The 20,868-nt window shown below is 38.5% G+C and overlaps 2 protein-coding genes across 6 annotated transcripts; one reads left to right on the top strand and one right to left on the bottom strand.

Annotated features, from left to right (window-relative positions):
* On the top strand, positions 1-6,887 carry Cyp301a1 (Probable cytochrome P450 301a1, mitochondrial). The gene is made up of 13 exons (XM_031991039.2): positions 1-611; positions 732-964; positions 1,503-2,121; positions 3,035-3,114; positions 3,799-4,183; positions 4,855-4,971; positions 5,206-5,282; positions 5,389-5,590; positions 5,672-5,834; positions 5,902-6,071; positions 6,200-6,278; positions 6,385-6,588; positions 6,757-6,887. Exons 4-13 carry the CDS (start codon positions 3,036-3,038, stop codon positions 6,862-6,864), a joined length of 1,584 nt encoding a protein of 527 aa, XP_031846899.1. The 5' UTR covers positions 1-611; positions 732-964; positions 1,503-2,121; position 3,035; the 3' UTR covers positions 6,865-6,887.
* On the bottom strand, positions 6,888-20,844 carry LOC116433207 (putative cytochrome P450 301a1, mitochondrial). 5 transcript variants are annotated; one of them, XM_031991051.2, is made up of 11 exons: positions 19,957-20,844; positions 18,130-18,335; positions 16,140-16,386; positions 12,115-12,231; positions 11,881-11,957; positions 11,018-11,213; positions 10,315-10,474; positions 9,978-10,147; positions 9,286-9,364; positions 8,817-9,014; positions 6,888-7,102 (listed from the first exon to the last, which is right to left on the bottom strand). In XM_031991051.2, exons 2-11 carry the CDS (start codon positions 18,326-18,328, stop codon positions 6,995-6,997), a joined length of 1,551 nt encoding a protein of 516 aa, XP_031846911.2. In that variant the 5' UTR covers positions 18,329-18,335; positions 19,957-20,844; the 3' UTR covers positions 6,888-6,994. The 5 variants fall into 5 exon arrangements, with proteins under 5 accessions (XP_031846911.2, XP_076227691.1, XP_076227692.1 ...); XM_076371576.1 differs by having other exon boundaries at positions 20,437-20,844; XM_076371577.1 differs by lacking the exon at positions 19,957-20,844 and adding an exon at positions 19,649-19,727.
* Between the last annotated feature and the right edge of the window lie 24 nt (positions 20,845-20,868).

Here is a 20,868-nt window from a genome sequence, read left to right as displayed (position 1 = left end):
GCCTCCTAATATATTCGCAGGGGTAGCTACCCCCACTGCGCGTCCTCGGAGGACGACGTTGAGGGAGTACTAGCTAGGTGGAGTGTTTAATTAGTAATTATAACTGAACATGTTCAGAGAGAGAAATTATAAACAATATGAGTGTCTTAAATAATGTAAAGTATGGTAGTATAGGAAATAGTTGGATGGTTTATATAGTTATGATGGTTTGTTAACGATTTTTTAAATTATTGGTGATAGGAGTGTTATAGGAAGTATAAATTAAGGGAACATATGAAACAATCGTATGGTTAAAAATTATTGGTAAGAGGAGTGTCATAGAAAGTATAAATTAAAGTAACATATGAAATAGTTGGATGGTTTATATAGTTGTTATGATATATTAGCAATTTTTAAACATTATAGACTATAAGAGTGTCATAGACAGTATAAATTGAGACAACATACAGTATATTAACAATTTTTAAGCATTATTGTTAATAGGAGTGTCATAGGAAGTATAAATTAAGGTAATATATGAAACAGTTGAATGATTTAAATAGTTATTATGCTATATTAACAATTTTTAAACATTATTGGTAATAGTAGTGTCATAGGAAATATAAATTAAGGTAATATACGAAATAGTTTGTTGATTTATTAACAATTTTTAAAAATGATAGACAATACAAGTGTCGTAGACAATATAAATACAAACATATTGCTTATAAAAAATAAAATATTGCTTTCAGGTAGTGTTCAACAGCGGCAGGAGTATGCAATGGGTGATATACCGTTGGCATACAACATTTTCCGGAAAATTCGGGAAGGTACATGGATTATTGATACCGTGGAATAAGCAACGGTACTATCAGGATAATCACGGTCATCGAGGAGAATGACCGACGCCGTTCAAAGACAATAAATCCTCGGAGGCGTCTACCTGTCTGTCCCCTCAGACCGGAAGATTTGCTGCGACCTTTCGGTATTACCTTCCCTGCTATTAAAACGAACATTTCAATCAGCGTCGGATACATGCTGAATGCAAAATTCATAGCCAGAAAAAAGCGCATACAATTTAAGACAGATACACAACATAAGACAGCATCTAAGAAATGCAAAATATTCATGAAATTACATAAAAATAATCACTTATCGCTGAACAAACGATTTATTGTAAATTTCCAATTTACAAAAATTATAACTATAGATATCTTATAATATGTTTCTATTATTATATACATAGTTCAACGCCCACAAAAATTATAACTATAGATATCTCATATTATAATATATTTCTATTATTATAGCTTATATTATAATATATTTCTTATATTATAAAATTATAACAATAGATACTTTCAGTTTCTCCAAATATTCATCACAGTATCCAAGAACTACTCTCAAACTCATTTCCAATCTTCGCTAAGTAATTCCAACTGTTACAGTAATTCCATTACCAAACCATTGAAATACTCATCAAAATCAGATCTAGATTCATCGCTAACAATCCCCTGTTTCAGCCAACCATTCTACCCAATCATTCAGAAGCTATTCGTCGCTAACCACGGCAGTCAACGCGTCAGTCCCCAACAATGTGAGACACTTCACAAAGTCCAGCTCATAAATGGCACCCTCGAAGGACCAGCCGACCACGCACGGCCCAAACGAAGAAAGTCGAGTAAAAATTCGGGTCAAACGAGTCCCGCGTGAAAGTGACTCGGACATCGTGGCGGAATGCTCTTCCCATCGGCGGATCCACGACGGGGCAGAGAATTCGGACCGTTAACCAACTGGTGGGAGATTAATCCGCGGTGGGGGGTTCACACGGTCAGATCCTATGGTCCCATTTGCTTCGAGTGCTGTGAACAGCGCGCAACTTGCGGGTGCATCCGCGGGCAATTTCGATCGCCAGCTATTCAGCGACCGAGCGTTGCAGTGTCCCCCGGCGTGCAGAGGTGCCAAACGGTTCACCCGCGATCCACGACACGCGTGCCCGGTGATATGGTAGAAAGTTAGAATGGTAACGCGATCGGACCGGTCATCCGATTGTTCGCCACGGTGAAGCAGCCTGCGTTCGATAACGGGACACTCGCTATCGCGGAAACAGACATAGCCGGCTGGCTCTACGTTGTGTGCCAGGTAGGGGTGCAATTATGGGATTTAGCGTTGCACGGATCGCAGGTAGCTGGGAGGGATAATGATCCGGTGATCCTAGTGTTGAGAAGGCTGGATGTATTTATTGATGGAAGGGTTTGATGCTGGGATCGAGGATTCTGTGAAATGTGCAAATGGGGCTGTGGGGTTTCGTTTTGGAATTATGTAGGTTTATGGAGCTTTCTGGGATTGAATGGGGTTCGTGATTTGTTCGGCTGATTGAGAGTTATGTAATTAATCTCTTGGTCTTTGATTTTTTTCTCAACTCTGATACGACTACGTCATTAATGATTTAGTGGAAAGAGGAAAATCCTAAGCATATGTTATGTCTATATTTCCTGTTAAGTATCATAGTTGATTACAGAGGAATATTTACTTTTAATTGGAATGAACTGAGTGATGTATATATTTGTTGAGTCATGTTGAAAATCTTCACCATGAGTCTCACTTGTTGGGCAAGGGGTTTAGTTAGGATGGTGAGTTTTAGAAATGGCGAATGGGATGTTTACTTTGATTGATACTGTTACAGTCAGTAATTACTGCAATTATCTATCTTTAAACCTTTAACTTCTAAGATCCTGATTAATGAACATCATTGGTTTTAGAAGCAATAGAATGAGCTGTGCAATAAACGTCTGTAAACCTAGTATTAATGATGCACAGGTTGTATTTATTGATTGATAATGTTACAGTTAGTAATTACTGCAATTATCTGTCTTTAAACCTTTAACTTCTAAGATCCTGATTAATGAACATCATTGGTTTTAGAGGCAATAGAATGAGTTGTGCAACAAACGTCTGTAAACCTAGTATTAATGATGCAAAGGTTGTATTTGGTAACAATCTTTAGATTTGCTCTTTCGGATTGATTTGTGATAATAAATTCTTCGTTCCACAGGATGAATCGGCAGCTGCAGTTCACTGTGAAGACGGGGCTTCCCCAAGTGTGCGACGCGCTCCGGCGAAACTTATGCATGGGTAAAAATAACGAAATATTTACACTTCATCCTCTAATTGCTTTCAAACAGTTTAGAAGGTCCAGTGACCGGCAACCACCGTGTCGGTTAACGCGTTAATTAACACGTTCCGTGGCACGGAAATTTCAGTGAAAATATTTAGTTACATACAGATTCCTGGTAATTCTTATATAATTTCATATTATTTATTTAACACGTTGAATGCCATGGGGGTCACCGGTGACCCCCAACCAAATCGGATTACTATAGTTCATTCAATGAAACGTTGATTATTTGAAAACAGTTCTATATTACAAATAATGCTATCTAATTTCGTGACATTCAACTAGATGAACGTGCAATAATAATCAAATGATTTAATATCATATTTTCTTCATTTTGCGTATTTTACCATATGAAATAGTGCATTCAACGTGATAATGAAAGATCAAAGCGAAACAAAGAATTCCATGTTTATATAAAAAAATAAAGAATTAATATCATGTCAAGCTTTACGATGTATACTCGTCAGTCAACTGGTTAATCGGTTAAACAATTTTCATCGGTTACTCCGCTCCACCGTTTGATATGCAGCGCATATTTCGTGACGCGGTTGTCCATTCGTATGAGAACGCGACTCGAAATCGATCCGCGTTGATCAAGCATTCATCGTGCATGCGGCTTCTGTTTTTTCGCTGTGCAACAGGCGCGGGTACGGTGACCTCGACGCGGATTTGCAGCTTCGATCACGATGTCTCCGTCCAGACGAGGCCGTACGAGGAGATCCCCGGCCCGAAACCGATCCCCGTTCTCGGGAACACTTGGAGATTGTTCCCGGTGATCGGGCAATATCAAATATCGGACATGGCGAAGGTGTCGCAGGTGTTCCACGACGAATACGGGATTATCTGCCGGCTGAGCGGTTTGATCGGCAGACCGGATTTGTTGTTCGTCTACGACGCGGACGAGATCGAGAAGATCTACAGGCAGGAAGGACCGACGCCGTTCAGACCGTCGATGCCGTGTTTGGTCCGGTACAAGAGCGTCGTCAGGAAGGACTTCTTTGGTAGCTTGCCTGGCGTTGTTGGGGTGTAGGTTGAATTGTTTGTAACTCTACAATGATTTAATCCTTTGCGCTACAGATGGTTTTGTTATCTGTCAGCAACTGTAACTAATTTTTATAGTATTCCTAGCAAAAATTAGAAATGCAACATTCCCTCGATCTTTTATTTTCCTTAGTACAAAATTTGGAAGTTTGGAGAATCTAATAATTTTAGGGTAGTTCCTTTGATTCATTAAAATATTTAATATTATAACTGGTGCAATATTGGAGCCTACAGAGTTCAAAGGGTTAATGGTATCTATAAAGTTTCAGGTTTGAACTTTGGAATTTAAAAATTGTATATTGCAATGTGAATAACGATTACGAAATTAACTAGAAAACGTCACAAATTTCATTCGTCATTGTATGATAAAGAATTAAAGCTGGATGACTCTTGAACTCGACACTCCTCGTATCAAGGACCTTCAAGAACGTCCTTCACTTTTTATAGAAATATCTTTGAGAAATGTGATATCTAATTTCACGGTACTTAATATGAAAAATATGAAGTTTACCTTCATTTGTATCCAACTGCACTGAAGTATTCGAACTCGTGTCAGTCAACTGTGGTTCTCCTTGACCCTCAAATAAGTCACAAGCCTTCAGCTAAACGGCCAGTATTACTTCAGAATGACATAATAAAATATTTGCCTGTTCCAGACACGGTGAACCTTGGAGAGAATTTCGTACCCGCGTGCAGAAACCAGTTCTCCAACCGCAGACTGTTCGAAAGTACATCACACCCATCGAGGTGGTCACCGGTGACTTCATAAAAAGGTGATCAACAGTGATCTCATGCTCCAAAGATATGCTGATTAATGTCCTTGATCCTCTGGGAAGCCAGAATTTCACTCAAACATCAGTCCTTGCTTTTTTTTCTATGGATAAACATGTGATATAACGTGATCCTTATAGATTACAAGCTCTAATTTCATGGTAAAGAGTGTAAGCTGTAAGTTTAAGATAGAATATTGTTAACGTTGTTATAAGATTGTGAATAATTTGTTTCAGAATCGAGGAAATTAAAAGGGAAGATGGAGAACTGCCAGGAGACTTTGACAATGAGATACACAAATGGGCTCTAGAGTGTTGGTATACATTTTAATTTCAATTGAAATATGCAATCTATTGTATAATGTATTTCACTTGTTTATATTGATAGTATTCAGTGTATTAATTAGTGTATTGTTGCAGGCATTGGTCGAGTAGCTCTTGATGTTAGATTGGGATGTCTAGGAGGTACATTGACTCCAGATTCAGAACCCCAGAAGATCATCGACGCAGCGAAATTTGCTTTAAGGAATGTGGCTGTGCTTGAATTGAAAGCTCCTTTCTGGCGGTACTTACCTTCTCGGTTGTGGACAAACTATGTACGCAATATGGACTACTTTGTTGAGTAAGTGACATTTTATTGATACTGGTAGATGATGTATTGAGAGATAATAATATGTTCATGGAAGATACTTGTATTTTTCAGAATATGCATGAAATACATTGATGCTGCAATGGAGAGGTTAAAAACTAAACAAGCTGCCAATGAGTTTGATTTATCCTTGATAGAAAGAATCTTGGCTAAAGAGACTGACCCTAAAATGGCCTGCATTCTTGCGTTGGATTTGATTCTAGTTGGAATAGATACAGTATGTGGCAAACATTAACTTCTTGAGATGAAGGGTACGTTTATTAATGTCTAATTTCATGTTGCAGATTTCTATGGCTGTTTGTTCCATACTGTATCAATTGGCGACAAGACCGGAAGAGCAGGAGAAGATTTATCAGGAGCTCGTAGAGATTCTTCCAGATCCGTCTGTTCCTCTCACCAGGCAACACCTTGATCAGGCAGTTTACATGAAAGCTTTCATTCGTGAAGTATTTAGGTATATAGGTATAATAATTACCATCCCAATGATAATGACTTGTGCAAGGACATACTGTGAGAAATGAGAAACGATTGTATAAAGTAGACTAAGTAGTGAGAACTGTAACTCATGATAGCACATTTCAGAGTATACTCTACAGTAATTGGAAATGGCAGGACATTGCAGAACGACACTGTAATTTGTGGTTACAAGGTACCAAAAGGAGTAAGTAATGAGCCTTTAATGACAGCACCATTCACTATATCTGACAGTTATTATTCTCACAGATCCAAATGACCTTTTTCTTAAATGTAAACTTAATCTGTTATAGATACAGGTGGTATTCCCCACAGTCGTGACAGGAAACATGGAGGAATACGTGAAAGATGCCAAAACCTTTAAGCCTATGAGGTGGCTCACAGAATCTACAAAAGAGACGCTGCATCCATTCGCATCATTGCCTTATGGTCATGGTGCACGCATGTGTTTAGGCAGGAGATTCGCCGATTTGGAAATACAAGTATTGCTTGCCAAGGTAGGTAACAATGTTATTATTTAAGAAACTAATACTCTACCAATTTTTGGCAGAAGTTTCTGTTACAGTTCAATGAATTATTTCCTATAGGAACAACTGTATTAGATTCGTGTAAGACCAGAGGTTAACGTGAAGGTTCTTTTTATATTTATTCTTGTTATATTTCAGCTGATACGATCTTATAAATTGGAGTACCATCATAAACCACTGAAGTATAAAATTACATTCATGTATGCTCCTGATGGTGAACTGAAATTTAAGGTGATACGGAGATAATAAATAATAAACACATCTCAGAAGTATCGCTAAATGTATAAAGTAGCCGTCCATTTATTCCTTTTCACACTTTTGTACATATACAAATAAATAATTGAAGTGCCGTGTATTGTCGGCTGCCTCAATACGGTTACCTATCAATGAATTTCAAATTTAATGGTCCCTTCGGCGTGTACATGGGGTTGATGTAATACTCTAGCTTCTCATGGTGATATTCTAACTTGTAACGTTGAAGTATCTGTAACAAAAATATGTTTACACTTCAACTTTCATACAAGAGTAAAATCTCTTATATATATGAAGTAAATATTTGTATATTAACAACGTTGTAAGACTCTATAGATCCAGATGATTAGAAAGAAGTATACAATTGAACGAAGTGCTGTTTTTATACTTCTTTCACGCTTTCTCGCCATTCTTCTGTCATTACATGTAACGATTCTCGTTTACTGTGACCTCAATAATTAATTGGGTACTGGGAAATGACGGAAAAGCGTGGAAGTGAAATTTCCAGGGCAAAGAACTAGAAAGCGAGCACGAGGAGCACGAAACCGATTTCTTGTTCGATAAAGATCCCCGTTCTATGTTCGTTGGGAATCCAAGCATTTTCATGCTCATAAAATTACAATGAATAACTTTAAGATTTACAATAGCGCGGATTATAAATATTATAAGCGACGAAAGTAGCATTTATGTTTTGTTTTTAGAGGGGTAGAATTTAGCTAATTGGGGATGCCCCGAATTTCGAGCGGCAATAAACCGCAACAGTTTCCAATTTGTAATGTCCCCAATTTTATAGGGGACCCTCGGTCGAAGAAACCGTTCACTTTTATTAGCGTTATTGCTTCCTCGGATTTCCTGATTGAAAACATTGAAAACAATATGAACCTTACGACAGTGGAGTAATTTATTACCTGTTTCCAGAAGAGAAATTATGTTTCCCTTAGTTTATCTCTATATTGAATTTCTATATTTATAGGATATCCACAAGAAAGAGAACATCTCCAAAAGATTCTCAATTTTCTGCATGCTATAAAAGGAGTTACATAATCTCTATTAACTTATAGAACTGTACAGTGTAATCATATTTATACATCCAACGATTCATCTGAAAATAGCAGGAAACACCAATCATCTAAAAGTGGAAGGAAAACTTTAATCATCTAACAATAGAAGGAAACCAATTGCAATCATTCAAGAATACAAGACAACAATCAAGATTCAAATCATCCAAGAATAGAAAAAATCAACCAATTAAGGTTCAAATCATCCAAGAATAAAAGAAATCAACCAATAAAGATTCCAATTATCCAAGAATAAAAGACAGCAATCAATTAAGGTTCCAATCATCCAAGAATAGAAGAAATCAGCCAATTAAGATTCAAATCATCCAAGAACAAAAGACAACAATCAATTAAGGTTTAAATCATCCAAGAATAGAAGACACCAATCAATTAATACTCAAATCATCCAAGAATAGAAGAAATCAGCCAATAAAAATTCCAACTACCCAAGAGAAGAACCAGAAATTACAATTGCAACGCAGGAAGTGTCAGGGGAAGTAAAAGTGACCCCGCGGTCCGCGTTTGCTCAGGTAACCGTGAGGATTATCGCGTTGCTCAGGCGACAGATTAATGGCACCCTGCGGATCCTGCCTGTCGCCAGCAATAAACGGCGGATTCTCGGCTCGGACACAGCGTTTATTGTTCACGAGCATTGACTGTGACCACCGAGGGAACTAACGGGGACCGGCACTCAAGGAAAGTGTCAGGTATGCCGCAATAAAATCTTCCAAAGAACCTGGGTCCACCTTCGTTTTCGTCGTCGGTTGCGTACGTTTCCTCAATGGGGACGTAATTCCCATGGGTACCGTGTAAGATTACCCGTTGTCACGCGATAGCTTGGCCATTCAATTCCTCTGATATCTCGCGAAATCGGGCGCGGGTGATTACCTTGCTAATGACTACCAGCATTTCCAGTTCAGCGAATCGACGGCCTAGGCACATTCTTCTGCCATATCCGAAAGGAAGCGAGGCGAAACTGTGACGCACGCCGCTCGCCTGCAGCCATCTCTCTGGGAGGAACTCCTTGCTTCGCGGAAAGTACTTGTCCAAATTGCTTATCACGTAATGCTGGAACACCACTTGCACCTAATTGCGGGGAGAGAACCGGTGAGAGGATATCCTGTTTCGTGGTGGACTCGTCGGTGTCCCAACTAGTACTTTCAGTATAAAATGTGTATAATATTGTGAATTGGAGATACACAGAATGTGTGAAATAAAATATAGGTAATTAGGCAACTAGTTGAATAACGGAAGAATAATGTAAATTTGTGTCAGTTGATGTTTCGAGTTGGAATGGTTTTGAAGAGAGAATGGGTTTGGTAGTTTAGCTTGAAGTTAATTGTTCCTTGTCTCTTACTCCTTTGGGCACTTGGTATCCGTTGATCACCGTGTCTTTCGTCATGCAGCGTCCATTGCCAATTACAACTGGGTACATCCTGGTGAAAGATGGGGACACGATTATTTAGTGTTACATGTGATTGTGGATTGGGTAATCTGAGAAGTATACAGTGTGTCTTCTGAATATACATAGAGAAGTTGGAATGCTTTCAATTGCAGATGAGAAATGTTGATTTAATAATCGTTTCCCTTGTCAGGAATTTTACTAGGATTACAAGAACAGAAAGGTGTGTTAACTTGAAAATGCTCCTGTGCGAAGAAATCACTTTTATTGGCAGTAAATGCTTTCAGGTAACAGGGCTTATCCAAGGGATTAAAGATCAACTGGATGACTGAAGAGTTTAAGGCTCTTTCCTTCTACCTTTGTCAACCCCTTGCCTTAGGATTTAATTTCGTTGCATTTGTCAGAACTATTTACCGTTAATGATGTACTAGAAAAGAAAGCATTCCATGCTCTTTCTAGATTTAGAAACCATACAAATTGCTAATAAGAACAATAATGTAAACTCAACACAACTCATAACATTTGCGTTTGTTGAACCATATTAGAATTTTAATAGACTACAATAATATTGTGAGGCAAAAGACTATGATTCTCTGTTGAAACTTGTGATGAATGAATTATTGTTAGTCTAAGGGATTAAAGCAAACCTCAGAGTTTCTTTCATGCATGCTTTCAAGTATTTCAATTGGTCCAAGTGTTTCCCTTCGATCAGCATGTTCTCACTGGGAAGCACGTTGCAGACTTCATCATATGCTGTATTCTGCTTGTCTGGGTGTAGAGCCAGTTGATACAGTACTGATGCCACCGCGTTAGAAGTCTAGAATCATTTGCAAACAATGTTACTGATCATACTCTCTCAATTGAAAGAGAAACAATTTTTAATTGAAATCAAGGATTACCAGTGTATGAATATCTTTTCTCACTGTATACAATTATAGAAATAGAAGACTTTAGTGTAAACAACTGGTACTCTAAAATACTAACAGTATCAATTCCAACTAGGAACAAATCCAAGGATAGGATGGTAGCTAATTTGGTATCGTTTTCAAGCCCCAATACCCTCTCCAAAAGGGAAGGTTCATTGGCATTGTCCTTCCCCTGGCGTATCCTCTCAAGTGCAGCAGCAGTGTACTTAGAAGTCGTGCTGCAAATACATTCAGACTCAGTTGAATTGTTCGATAACAGTAAACAGTAGGTTAACAATTAACACTGGAACTACCAAGTAGGTCAAAACAACCAATTCCCAATTTCCTCTTTCATAATGTCTGCAAAGGTACAGACACTTAATACTTGAATTAAAATCTTAATTCATGCTTATAGCTTTCATAAAGAAATGTTCAAGTTCAAGTGTTAATACAACACTAGAAAGATCAAGCAGTCAAATCTCTAAATTCTATACAGAAACTCTAACAGTATGGGGAGATCTCCCACTTTTCACTCAGCAAGGTATTGCCCTTTACTCTGTATATCTTTCCTTCTGTTATTTAGTAAGTCTTCAAGTGGGATTATTTGCAATTCATCAAAAACTGTTCTTGTTTTTACAGAACATAGTTTCTAACTGAATTCTCTGAATGAGTTCAATTGAAGATATTGGAGGAGATTGTAGTTATAGTTCTTTTTAGTTCTCTTTTAGAATCCCTGGACCAATTTGACCATTCTGTAAGTTCCACCGTTAATTCCGTTTTACTTGACGATAGTGTCCAAAGCGTTCACGTATTGCAGCCAGGTGGGCGTGTTGAACAGCTTCCAGAATGGGATCTTCAGTTCCAGCACTCCCACGTTGACGAAGAACGTGCAGACGGCGTCTATCAGCTCCTGCGTCTCCGCGTTGGCATTCTCGTCCAGGCAGCCCAGTCGAACGTCCAGTGCTACACGTGCGATGGCTAATGAAAAAAAAAATTGAAGGACAGCATGAATAAACCCGTGCCACTTCAAATGACTCTTAGCATTCGCAAACGAGCGACTCGTGGCTCGGGGGCCAGAATTCGAATCCGTTAGCAGGACTTTCGCCTACGAGTGATAGTGCCCGCTCGATGACCGGCCCGCTGATGATGTACCATTATCTCAGGAATTCCATTAGAAATCTGCCGCGTCATTCTTCCGTTACTTTTTATAGCCTAATTGGAAGCGAGAGATCTCTATGTATCAGAGTTACGACAAAACACGTAGATCTATACATTCAAAATGGCTACACACGAGAAAGTTATCGTCGGCTGTTGAAACCTTTAATAGAACTAACTTCAACTAAGTTTCGTCAACCAAATTGACTTACTGTAGTTCACTCAATGAAACGATGATTATTTGAAAACATTTCTAACATAATATAATATATTACACTTTTTCCATTGTGCGTATTTTGCTCGATGAAAATTCATTCGTTCAACGTATACTATTTATCTTCTGAAATCGACTTGCTCAATGAATAATTGTAAAAGCTTGAAAATCTCATTCGTTTCAAGATTCAATTATTTTTCACCAATGAACAAAACGAAAGGAATCCCAAGAGGATCCTAAAACAGCCAGTCTTGCGACACGCCGCTTTCTACTCACATTCGAGGGACCATTTGTGAACCTCGTTGAGGAAATCGTCGGGCACCTCGCCGTGCTCGTCCCGTATCGCCGCTATCCTGAAAAACCGATAGAAACCGCTTCAATGGAACGGAGTGAATGGCGGGCAAGAAGAAAAAACGGTAACAGAAAGGAAAGAGTGAAACGCGGGGAAAGCCCCGATGAGTTTCAGTACGTGGAACTCGTCCAGGGAGGAGGGACTAATTGTCGGCGAACCTTTGTAGGAATGCCAAGCTCGCTTCTTCGATGGAAGAAATGTACATTCTGGCCGTCCGCGGTTGCAGCATCACCTGTTGCACCTTGCTCCGGAAGTTGTACCAGTCCTCGCCGTGTCTGGAACAAACGTGCTCGTTAGAGGACCCATGGGATTCCATCTTTCTTTTTGGAACAACACGATTAGTCTCGAGTTTCTCGCGTTTAACTCTTTGCTCTGCGATTTTTTTGCATTCGTTGGAAATAATAGGAATTTGGTTAATACGATGACTGTCACGGAGCTTCCAAATTGAAGAACAATTATAATAACAAGCTTGATTTTGAATAAGAATATTTAGTAATATAAGTAGCTAGATCATAGCATGATATGGCTACTGTGATACTGAATTATTGATAATTATTTTCAATATCATTTGCTTTGTTATTAAAGAATAAGTATTAGAGAACCCATGGGATTCCATCTTTCTTTTCGGAACAACACGATTAATCTTTTGCACTCAGACACAGCAAAATTATAGAGCTTGACATTTAATATTAAGCTTTGTTAATACCTTCACGAGTCTGATACAATATTATAATTAATCCCACAATGGAATTATTCTTTTCATAGACAGAAACAAAGTGAAGCTTCTGTCGCAACGTACGAGAACTATAATTTACCTCACCGTTTCCCAATCATTCCGATTCAATGTTCGTCGCGACGGTACCGCGTTCGAACGTACAAATCATTTTCCCCGTTCTTCGCGTTACAGCGAAATAACTATCGCTATTCGCGCCGCTGAACGAGGGTTGAGTGAAAGGCGACGACGCCTGCGACAGGCTGAAGAGGATGAAATGTCCGGACTCTCGTTAGACCTTGAACTATGAACACGGGGACCGATGTTAAACGTGAGTTATCACATCGTAGAGATGATAATGTCCGCCGGAACGACTCGTCGGGGCAGTAAGCACGGGAATCATTTAGCGAAATGAATCGGAGTTACGATCCTCGAGAGGCATAAATGTCGGATGGAAATTTATTCATACGATCTTGTTAGCGAAATGAATATGTCTTGACGCTTTATCTATCGTAAACATATTAACACGAGCGCCGCACCATTTTGAGAAAAATACATCGTTTGATATTAGATTATTTTCATTTTATATAATTGAAATGCATTATTATTGCAAGTTTATCTTGAATGCCACTATTAGGTAGTGTTACTAGTAATACAGAAAAGTTTCAAAATAATCATCGTTTAATTGAAGAATGACCGATACTAGAATTGACAAATGTGCTAGTTTCCCGTTGTCGTTAGAAACAAATGAAAATATGTAATCCGTTTATCATCGAAAAATTATTATATGCATTGTCTCGGTATTAAATCAACAGTTGATCACTGTATGCGATCACTATATAGGAACGTCACAAATCCGGTTGAAACGTGGGCGAGCGAAATGTAACATGCGAGACGCGCGTCGCTCGACCCGCACGAAACCAAATGTTGTGCAACCAGATATGGACAGTCAGTCGGGTTGCCGTTTCCTGCATGACAACTAGAGTTGCAGTTGCATCGACCCCTTTCTCCTAATACGCCCTTACCGAAAATACGCGGCGGTGTCGGATTCCGGTTCTATAACGTGATTTCTCTTTACGGCCGTTAGGTAATAGTTGCGTTCTCGATACTCGATCGAGGCGTGTTTTGCTCGTCATGATTACAAATAGTTGTAAACATTATCAATAACTGTAGAAACTGATCGGTAAAATGATTATTATAATCATAATATAACTATCACGGTAGAACTGTTCAATCATTTGAAACGATTTATGTACCGGTATCAGTCGTTATCCGAAGTTATCAATATTCATATGAATAATTTAAGCTGTTTTCGCATTAAGTATTCAATCACTTGTTTCGTAGAGTATTTGCACCGCGTTCGTGAACATGATCATGAAATCATCTTTCCCCTGAAAACTCTGGATTGCAATGATCCCAGATCGAAGCGTGCGCGTGCGAGAATGAAAGTACAACGCGACCGCACTCGTCAGGCTTCAACGAGACCCGCAAATATTTGCCATTCCGTTAGTTTGCCAAGCGAAAGATTACGCATCGCAGCTGTGCGAATCGCTTCGTCAATATTTGATCATCATAAGAAGTAATGGATTCTGCAAACATCCTCGCGCCGCGGCGACGCGTGTCCAATATTATTCTAGTGTTGCGTACGACAACCTCGTTCGTCGCGTGATAGACCGAAATATTCGCGTACATCGAACTGTTTGCGCAAACGGCTTCCGTGAATTCTTTGTTAACCAGTTAACCATGGAATGTAGTTAATAATATTCACGATATATTCATCGTTCTCTAATGAAACACCGATGATCGCTAGAACTATCGAGTTTTTAGTGATATTAATATGTAATCCTTATAAAAATGGTAATAATACATTTTCCTCGACTTTTTTGAATACTCGTTATAGTACTCAAGTGGAACTATTTACTTTTAAAATCAATTCAAACATTTAACGCTTCAAAAACATCAACGATGGAGAAATACGGAAACTGCGATCCGCCATTTTGTCGGCGCTCGCAAGTTCTGTCGATAGAACCGAGCAAAATGCAGCGAATGCAGCTAATATACATCAAAACAAGAGAATAAAGAAGAGAATGACAAGAACTACAGTTGGAAAAATAAATAATGAATTGAAGAGGTTACTTTCGCTTTCAAAATGGCGACTGTACTCGTCAAGCGCAGTTCACTGATTAACTTACACAATCTCCGATATGAAAATTCTTGGATTCGTTTCGAAAACAACGATCCAATGACGCGTGACGTGCAATTATGTTGACAATTCCCGTTTTTAGGATATCCCTTGCTGCGGCTAATTGCGTTTTCCATTCGTTAGATTGACGGAGCCAGGAACTTTTGAAATATTCGCGGAATCGCCGATCGGGGCTTGGCTAACGATTGCAGCGATCGTTGCGTTTACCTCTGACCTACCTCGGAGAATGCCAACACCTACATGAATTTTTTAAACAATCTCCGTTTTATGACACTGCATTTCTGCGCTCGTTCGAACGTTTCAATTCTTATCTAATGGTTTTGCTTCAAGGTCTTCTATGGATAGAAGAATTCGATACTTTCACTAGTACTATTTTTTAATAGTACCAAGCTCGAATAGAATTTACTGACATTTGCTATAGAGTTTCTTCTATGGTTCTTAGAAACGTTAAGGAGAATTTCTTTTTCTACGGTTCGAACTGCAGCGGCGATTGCAATATACTTTTTTCGACTGCCGAGTAGATACCTGTTCGAATTGGCCAGTTTATGACCTATCGACAGGTGTCATCGACCTCGCCTCGACTTTTGCCTCTGCTCGTGAAGGACCAGCAGGTGCGTCGAGCTGTAAAGCATCGATTTAGGAAACAATTAAGAGACCGAATAATTTCGTCTCTCGATTGAAAATCAGTAGACTATAGAAAAGTAAGTGGATTAAGATTTGAATTGAATCAACTTCTTGAAATCTCTCTATAGCAACTTGAAGAGTGCATCCACCGAGACTAATTGATTTACCATTCAGTTTGCCTATTGCTGAATCAATTTCTTTGATTTCTCAAAGAGAAATCGGTTATCCTCTTAACAATTATAAAACTAAGGGAACAAGATTGACACTAGATTTACGGAACCCGTCAGTTCGACGGATACTGAATTTTTTAAACATTTAGTAACAGTTCAAGTCGATTTCTATAGTACACGTAGTTTTCTAGGAACAATAGAATAAAGTATAGAACAAACGTCCATAAATCTAGTGTTAACCCTTCACGGACGAAGATCCTTTGAAATGTACAAAACCATCAACAGATGAAGCTACATTGTACATTAATTGCTTAAATAACAGCAAGAACAGAAACATCGGAAAATATTGAATATTTCTAGTGAAAAACTTTCGAGTGCAAAGGGTTATGCTACGGAGTACGCCGAGCTCCCGATTCCCGAGCGAAACTCCGAGGTCAAGATCGATCGGCGGCGATACCGGTATTCAGAGCTTACACTGCGATCACGCCCGCGTTACCACGGAAGAAATCCTTTCGGAGCACGTGCTTGTAGTAGTTGAGGGACGGCATCGACGGCCTGTACGGCATCCTCTCCTCTTGCCTGAAGATACGCTCGATTTCGTTCGCGTCGTAAATGAAAACCATGTCGGGCCTCCCCAGCAGGCCCCCCATCTTCACGATGTCCCCGTATTCCTCGTGCAGACGCTTCGACACCTGGTCTATCGACTGGATCTTGAAGTCGCCTGTAACTCAAATTCGTGAATCAGCCAAGGTCGTCTGCGCGTCTCCGTTACAAATCGTCTGGAGTTTCTTTTGTCCGTTTTGTACGAAATTGGGTCATTGTCGGCCGACTCTTTGTACATTATCGTAGGTAGAATCTCACGAATTTCAATATTTCTCCGTTTATATTCACCGAAGTTATATGTGAACCGTTTATGTTGAAAGTCGCTTGAGTCCATTTAAAGATTCGAAAATTGAAGGATAAAATTGTGCAGAATTGTAATTAGTGTAACGGTGAACTTGATTTCTTTGGAAAATGGACGTGGAGTATCGTTTTCTTATGGCATATATTAAAGTATGGAATTATTCCTGAAATAAATCATTGGCAAACTGAAATATTGGATTTTCTATTATTAGCGACGCGAAGAATTATTCAACGTTAAATATCTGATTCTACAAGTTGCCATAAGAAGGAAGTATAAGTGTATAATCGGAGAAATATTCAAATTCGCGACACTCTGGTTATGATAATGCGGAATGTCGCGAATTTGAATGTTTCTTCGTTTGTATATTTATGGTTTCTTCTTATGGCAACTTGTAGAGTTAGAAATTTAATTTTGAATTATCTTTTGCGTTGATAATGATGGAAAATTTAGCTTGCTAATGGTTTTAGGAACAATTTTGTACTTTGATCATGATTAAGCATTTGATGTTTTAGTTCAGTAAACTTTGTACTTTGATAATAACTAAACATTTCATGTTTTAGTTCAGTAAATTTTACTTTGATAAGAACTAAACATTTCATGTTTCAGTTTAATGATATTTTATTTTAGAAATACTTCTGTATTTTAATAATTCTCCACTGTTTGTCTGACTGTCCAACGTTCTCAGGCGGTTTTCGAAATGGCAGTAAGAAGTACGTTACAAAGTGATACAAGGATCTACATTACTTAGAGTCAATGTAGCAAAAGAGACATTCTTTAGATAATAAATCGGTTTTTTCTGTTACATGCAAATCGTTAAGCCGACTCTAACTTGTCTGTCCGCGAAGCGAGCAGTAAATTAATTACACAAGTTTCTAGCGAGGAATGAAAAGTTTCAGCCGCAATTAAATCAATCGGTTCAGAGACTTCTAAACGCTCTGCAATTCCATTCCGAGTGAGTCACTAATTTATACATTCGTGGTTAACGGAGCGCGCGTTCATATTTAATTATGCTTGCCGACAGTCGTAAAGAATCGCTCGTTATCATTTAGCCAATTAATTTAGGAGTGCAGCGATCCTGAAAAATAGGGAGCGGCACCATGTAAATTCAACGCTAAAACTAAACACCAGATGAAAAATGACTTATCTCAATTCGTGATCTTTTGTCACAGTTTCTCTCAGAAATGATTCAAAATTGTCTAAATTAAATTACCAATTGAATTGAAGACCACCATTATGGTTTCTGTAAAAAATATTAAAAATTCAATTTCACTCGATGATTATATTAATTGTCTTAATAACTTAGAAAAAGAAAAGAATCTGTACGTGATTCAACAGTTCGTTCATACTAAAAATAAACGGATAACATGAATAAATAAATTGATATCAAATTGATAGTAAACAAGTGGATACTATTAACCGATTTAAAATTCAGCTGAAAATTTCGTCACGAGTTGGACGCGATACAAGAGAAAGGACAGGGAACTTATCTATATCGCGTGTTTTCCGATTTCTAATTCTAACGTTGAAGAATTTAAATAGGACAGGAATCAGGTGTCGTACCAATGAAAGGAATGAACCGCCATGTGTTGCCTAAGAGAGGAATAGGTTTCGGTCCAGGAATTTCGTCGTACGGCCGGCATCGAGACAACTGGTATTCCTCGATTTCGGTGACCAACGTCTCCATCGCCCGCCGCATGTTAACCAAATGTCTGGCGCGGCATGATAAGGATCCGGCGAATCTGCCGCTTAATATGCTCATTTTTGTCCTGAAAAACATAGAATGACGTCGGGGAATTCGAGACTGCTGAAGTTTTTAGTATAACTGTGTACAAAAAATTATTGAGAGTCGACGCACAGGAATTGCTCATTTGCTGAGTCGATGAACATCAGGACTCGTGGCTTTATTTAAATAAATTTACGAAAGTAATGGATTGATAGTCATTTAAAATCACTAGATTAACAATAATTCGAAATTATTAGATTGTTAATCATTTGAAATTACTAGATTAATAATAACTTGAAATCAATCGATTGCTAATCATTTAAAGTTACTACATTGACAATACTTTCATATTATTACATTGATGGTCATTTAAAATTGCTAGATTAATAATAATTTGAAATCAATCGATTGCTGACCGTTTAAAATTACTATACATTGACAATACTTTCAAATTATTACATTGATAGTAATTTAAAGTTACTACATTGACAATAATTTGAAATCAATCGATTGCTGACCATCTAAAATTACTACACTAACAATACTTTCAAATTATTACATTGATACTCATTTAAAATCACTGGATTAGCAATAATTCAAAATCATTAGATTGACAATCATTTAAACTTCCTAGATTAATAATATCAAACTCGAAATCACTGCCAAAGAAACGAAAACATAATTGGGTCAAAAAAGATTCGAAGAAGATAGCAGGGTTAAAGAAGATGACCGAAGAGAATCAGGTCCGGTGAAAATGAAATCTGTCGGTGGTTCTCATTGGTAAAATGCTGTAATTACAGGGAAACGGTGCTCGTGCACCAGGCTCGTCCCGGTTCGAGACTAAAGGCACGGTTTCTTTCGAATGCCACGGCAACCCTTTCAGGTGAAACTACGGTACGCTCGTTTCGTGCTCATAACTCGGATCGTTCGTGGAACTCGTTTCACTGTTTGAAAATGAAACTAGCCGCAATGTCACCAGCGGCTGAATGAAATAGTAGACTCCTTTATAAATTGCTTGCAATCTAGTAAACAGCTCTGTTACACCTGTTCTATACATTAACACTAGTTGAACGTTGACACTAGAACTACCCAGGTGGTTCAAAACCACCAATTCCTATTTCTCCTTTTAGAATGATTTAATTTAGAATTATTAATTCAGCATAGATTCAGTAATACCTAAACTCGAATATAAACTAACTGAAATCTTAATAAACTCACGTTTATGGTTTCTATAAAGAAATTGTAAAAAGATAGCTTATGCTCCATTTTTGACTCTTTGCGAATATTTCAAGATTGACTTCAAGGGTTAATCTAATTTCTAAACAACGTGAGTTCTTCTAGGAACAGGAATTTTACCGTCAAGAGCCTCAGTTACAAATGTTCCGTTGCTGAGATTACGGTAACAGCAAGTACGCGCGCGATCGCAGACTTCACCTTGACCAAATTTCCAGTCCGCCAATTCTCTAATTGTTCTACACGTGTTCAACGTTATTAGAGATATGTTAAACGAATGAACACTGACCACTTTATTCCCTTATTAAATACAATCCTTCCTTAAATCCATATGCAACTATAATCACTCCTAAAACTAGACTTCAACGAAGTTAAACACTGTCATTTTCAAAAGAAGATTCTCAAAATATTCAATACCAATTAGTACATACCAGAGCACATTGATTTCCACTTATACAAAGAACTATCAACCATTGTCACAGTCACTAGTCTCAAATTCAAATGATCAGTAAACTCCCCCATTCTCTTTTTATAATAGACTTCACATTTATAGATTCCCTGAATCCCACCATCGCCATTAGGATACCGATCTTCCTCTTCTATTATTGTTTCACTTTCATAATTATTTCAACAAACTTTCCAACTTACAAGGTAGTATACTGTATTGCTAAGGGATCACTTGCTGGCTAGACTGAAGGGTTCAGCTGATCAGTCATCACTTCTCTTGTCATCTAACTTAGTTTGATCTGATTAGCATCCTCCATAGCTAATCTACTATTGATGCGGTTGCAAGCAATCAAAACTATAGAACTATGAATTAGAAAAACACCTGTTGCCTCTATTGTTGCCTAGACATCAAGTGATCTCCTAGCAGTACATAATCTCAGTCACTTTCGATTTTCGTGGGTCACCTCAGCGTTGCGAATTTCCCAGCCCAGGTGTGCGCGTATCGTGCGTCGACCAACTGGTTCCGAATGAATGCGTGCCGGTGCCGAGGACCAGGGTACAAGAGGCCCTTTTACTCTTCGACGGTTCCCGCCAACTATTAAGTACCATACAAACGGTAACGTCGCAAAGAAAAGAGCAAGAACAGGTGGGAGGGCAAACGAAGGAGGGGAAAAGTCAACGAATTTAAATGAGCGCCCCTGAAGCACCGGGCACCTCTTATCATCATGAGCAATTCGTTTCGTGGATCCTCCAACATCTGCCTCACTGATCTTTCAGAGTGTTCGGTGTACGACAAATGGGCGAGTAAGACAAAAGAAATGATCATTTGTGTGAGTGTAGAATTTCGAAAGTTTGAATAGTCCCTCTCGACGGTTCTCCCCTACCATGTGGATCCT

The sequence above is a fragment of the Nomia melanderi genome, chromosome 10 (genome assembly GCF_051020985.1).
Source record: "Nomia melanderi isolate GNS246 chromosome 10, iyNomMela1, whole genome shotgun sequence".
Classification (NCBI taxonomy): domain Eukaryota; kingdom Metazoa; phylum Arthropoda; class Insecta; order Hymenoptera; family Halictidae; genus Nomia; species Nomia melanderi.
This window is presented reverse-complemented; position numbering and strand designations above follow the sequence as displayed.

What these genes read in the sequence shown, in the direction of transcription:
- Cyp301a1 (XM_031991039.2), top strand. Translation starts at nt 3,036, where the DNA reads ATGAATCGGCAGCTGCAGTTCACTGTGAAGACGGGGCTTCCCCAAGTG. An exon ending in CCGGCGAAACTTATGCATGG is followed by an intron (nt 3,115 to 3,798) that starts GTAAAAATAACG and finishes GCTGTGCAACAG; the next exon opens with GCGCGGGTACGGTGACCTCG. An exon ending in AATATGGACTACTTTGTTGA is followed by an intron (nt 5,591 to 5,671) that starts GTAAGTGACATT and finishes TGTATTTTTCAG; the next exon opens with AATATGCATGAAATACATTG.
- LOC116433207 (XM_031991051.2), bottom strand. Translation starts at nt 18,328, where the DNA reads ATGAGCATATTAAGCGGCAGATTCGCCGGATCCTTATCATGCCGCGCC. An exon ending in AGCTTGGCATTCCTACAAAG is followed by an intron (nt 11,958 to 12,114) that starts GTTCGCCGACAA and finishes TCGGTTTTTCAG; the next exon opens with GATAGCGGCGATACGGGACG. An exon ending in GCTTTGGACACTATCGTCAA is followed by an intron (nt 10,475 to 11,017) that starts GTAAAACGGAAT and finishes ATGTATTTGCAG; the next exon opens with CACGACTTCTAAGTACACTG.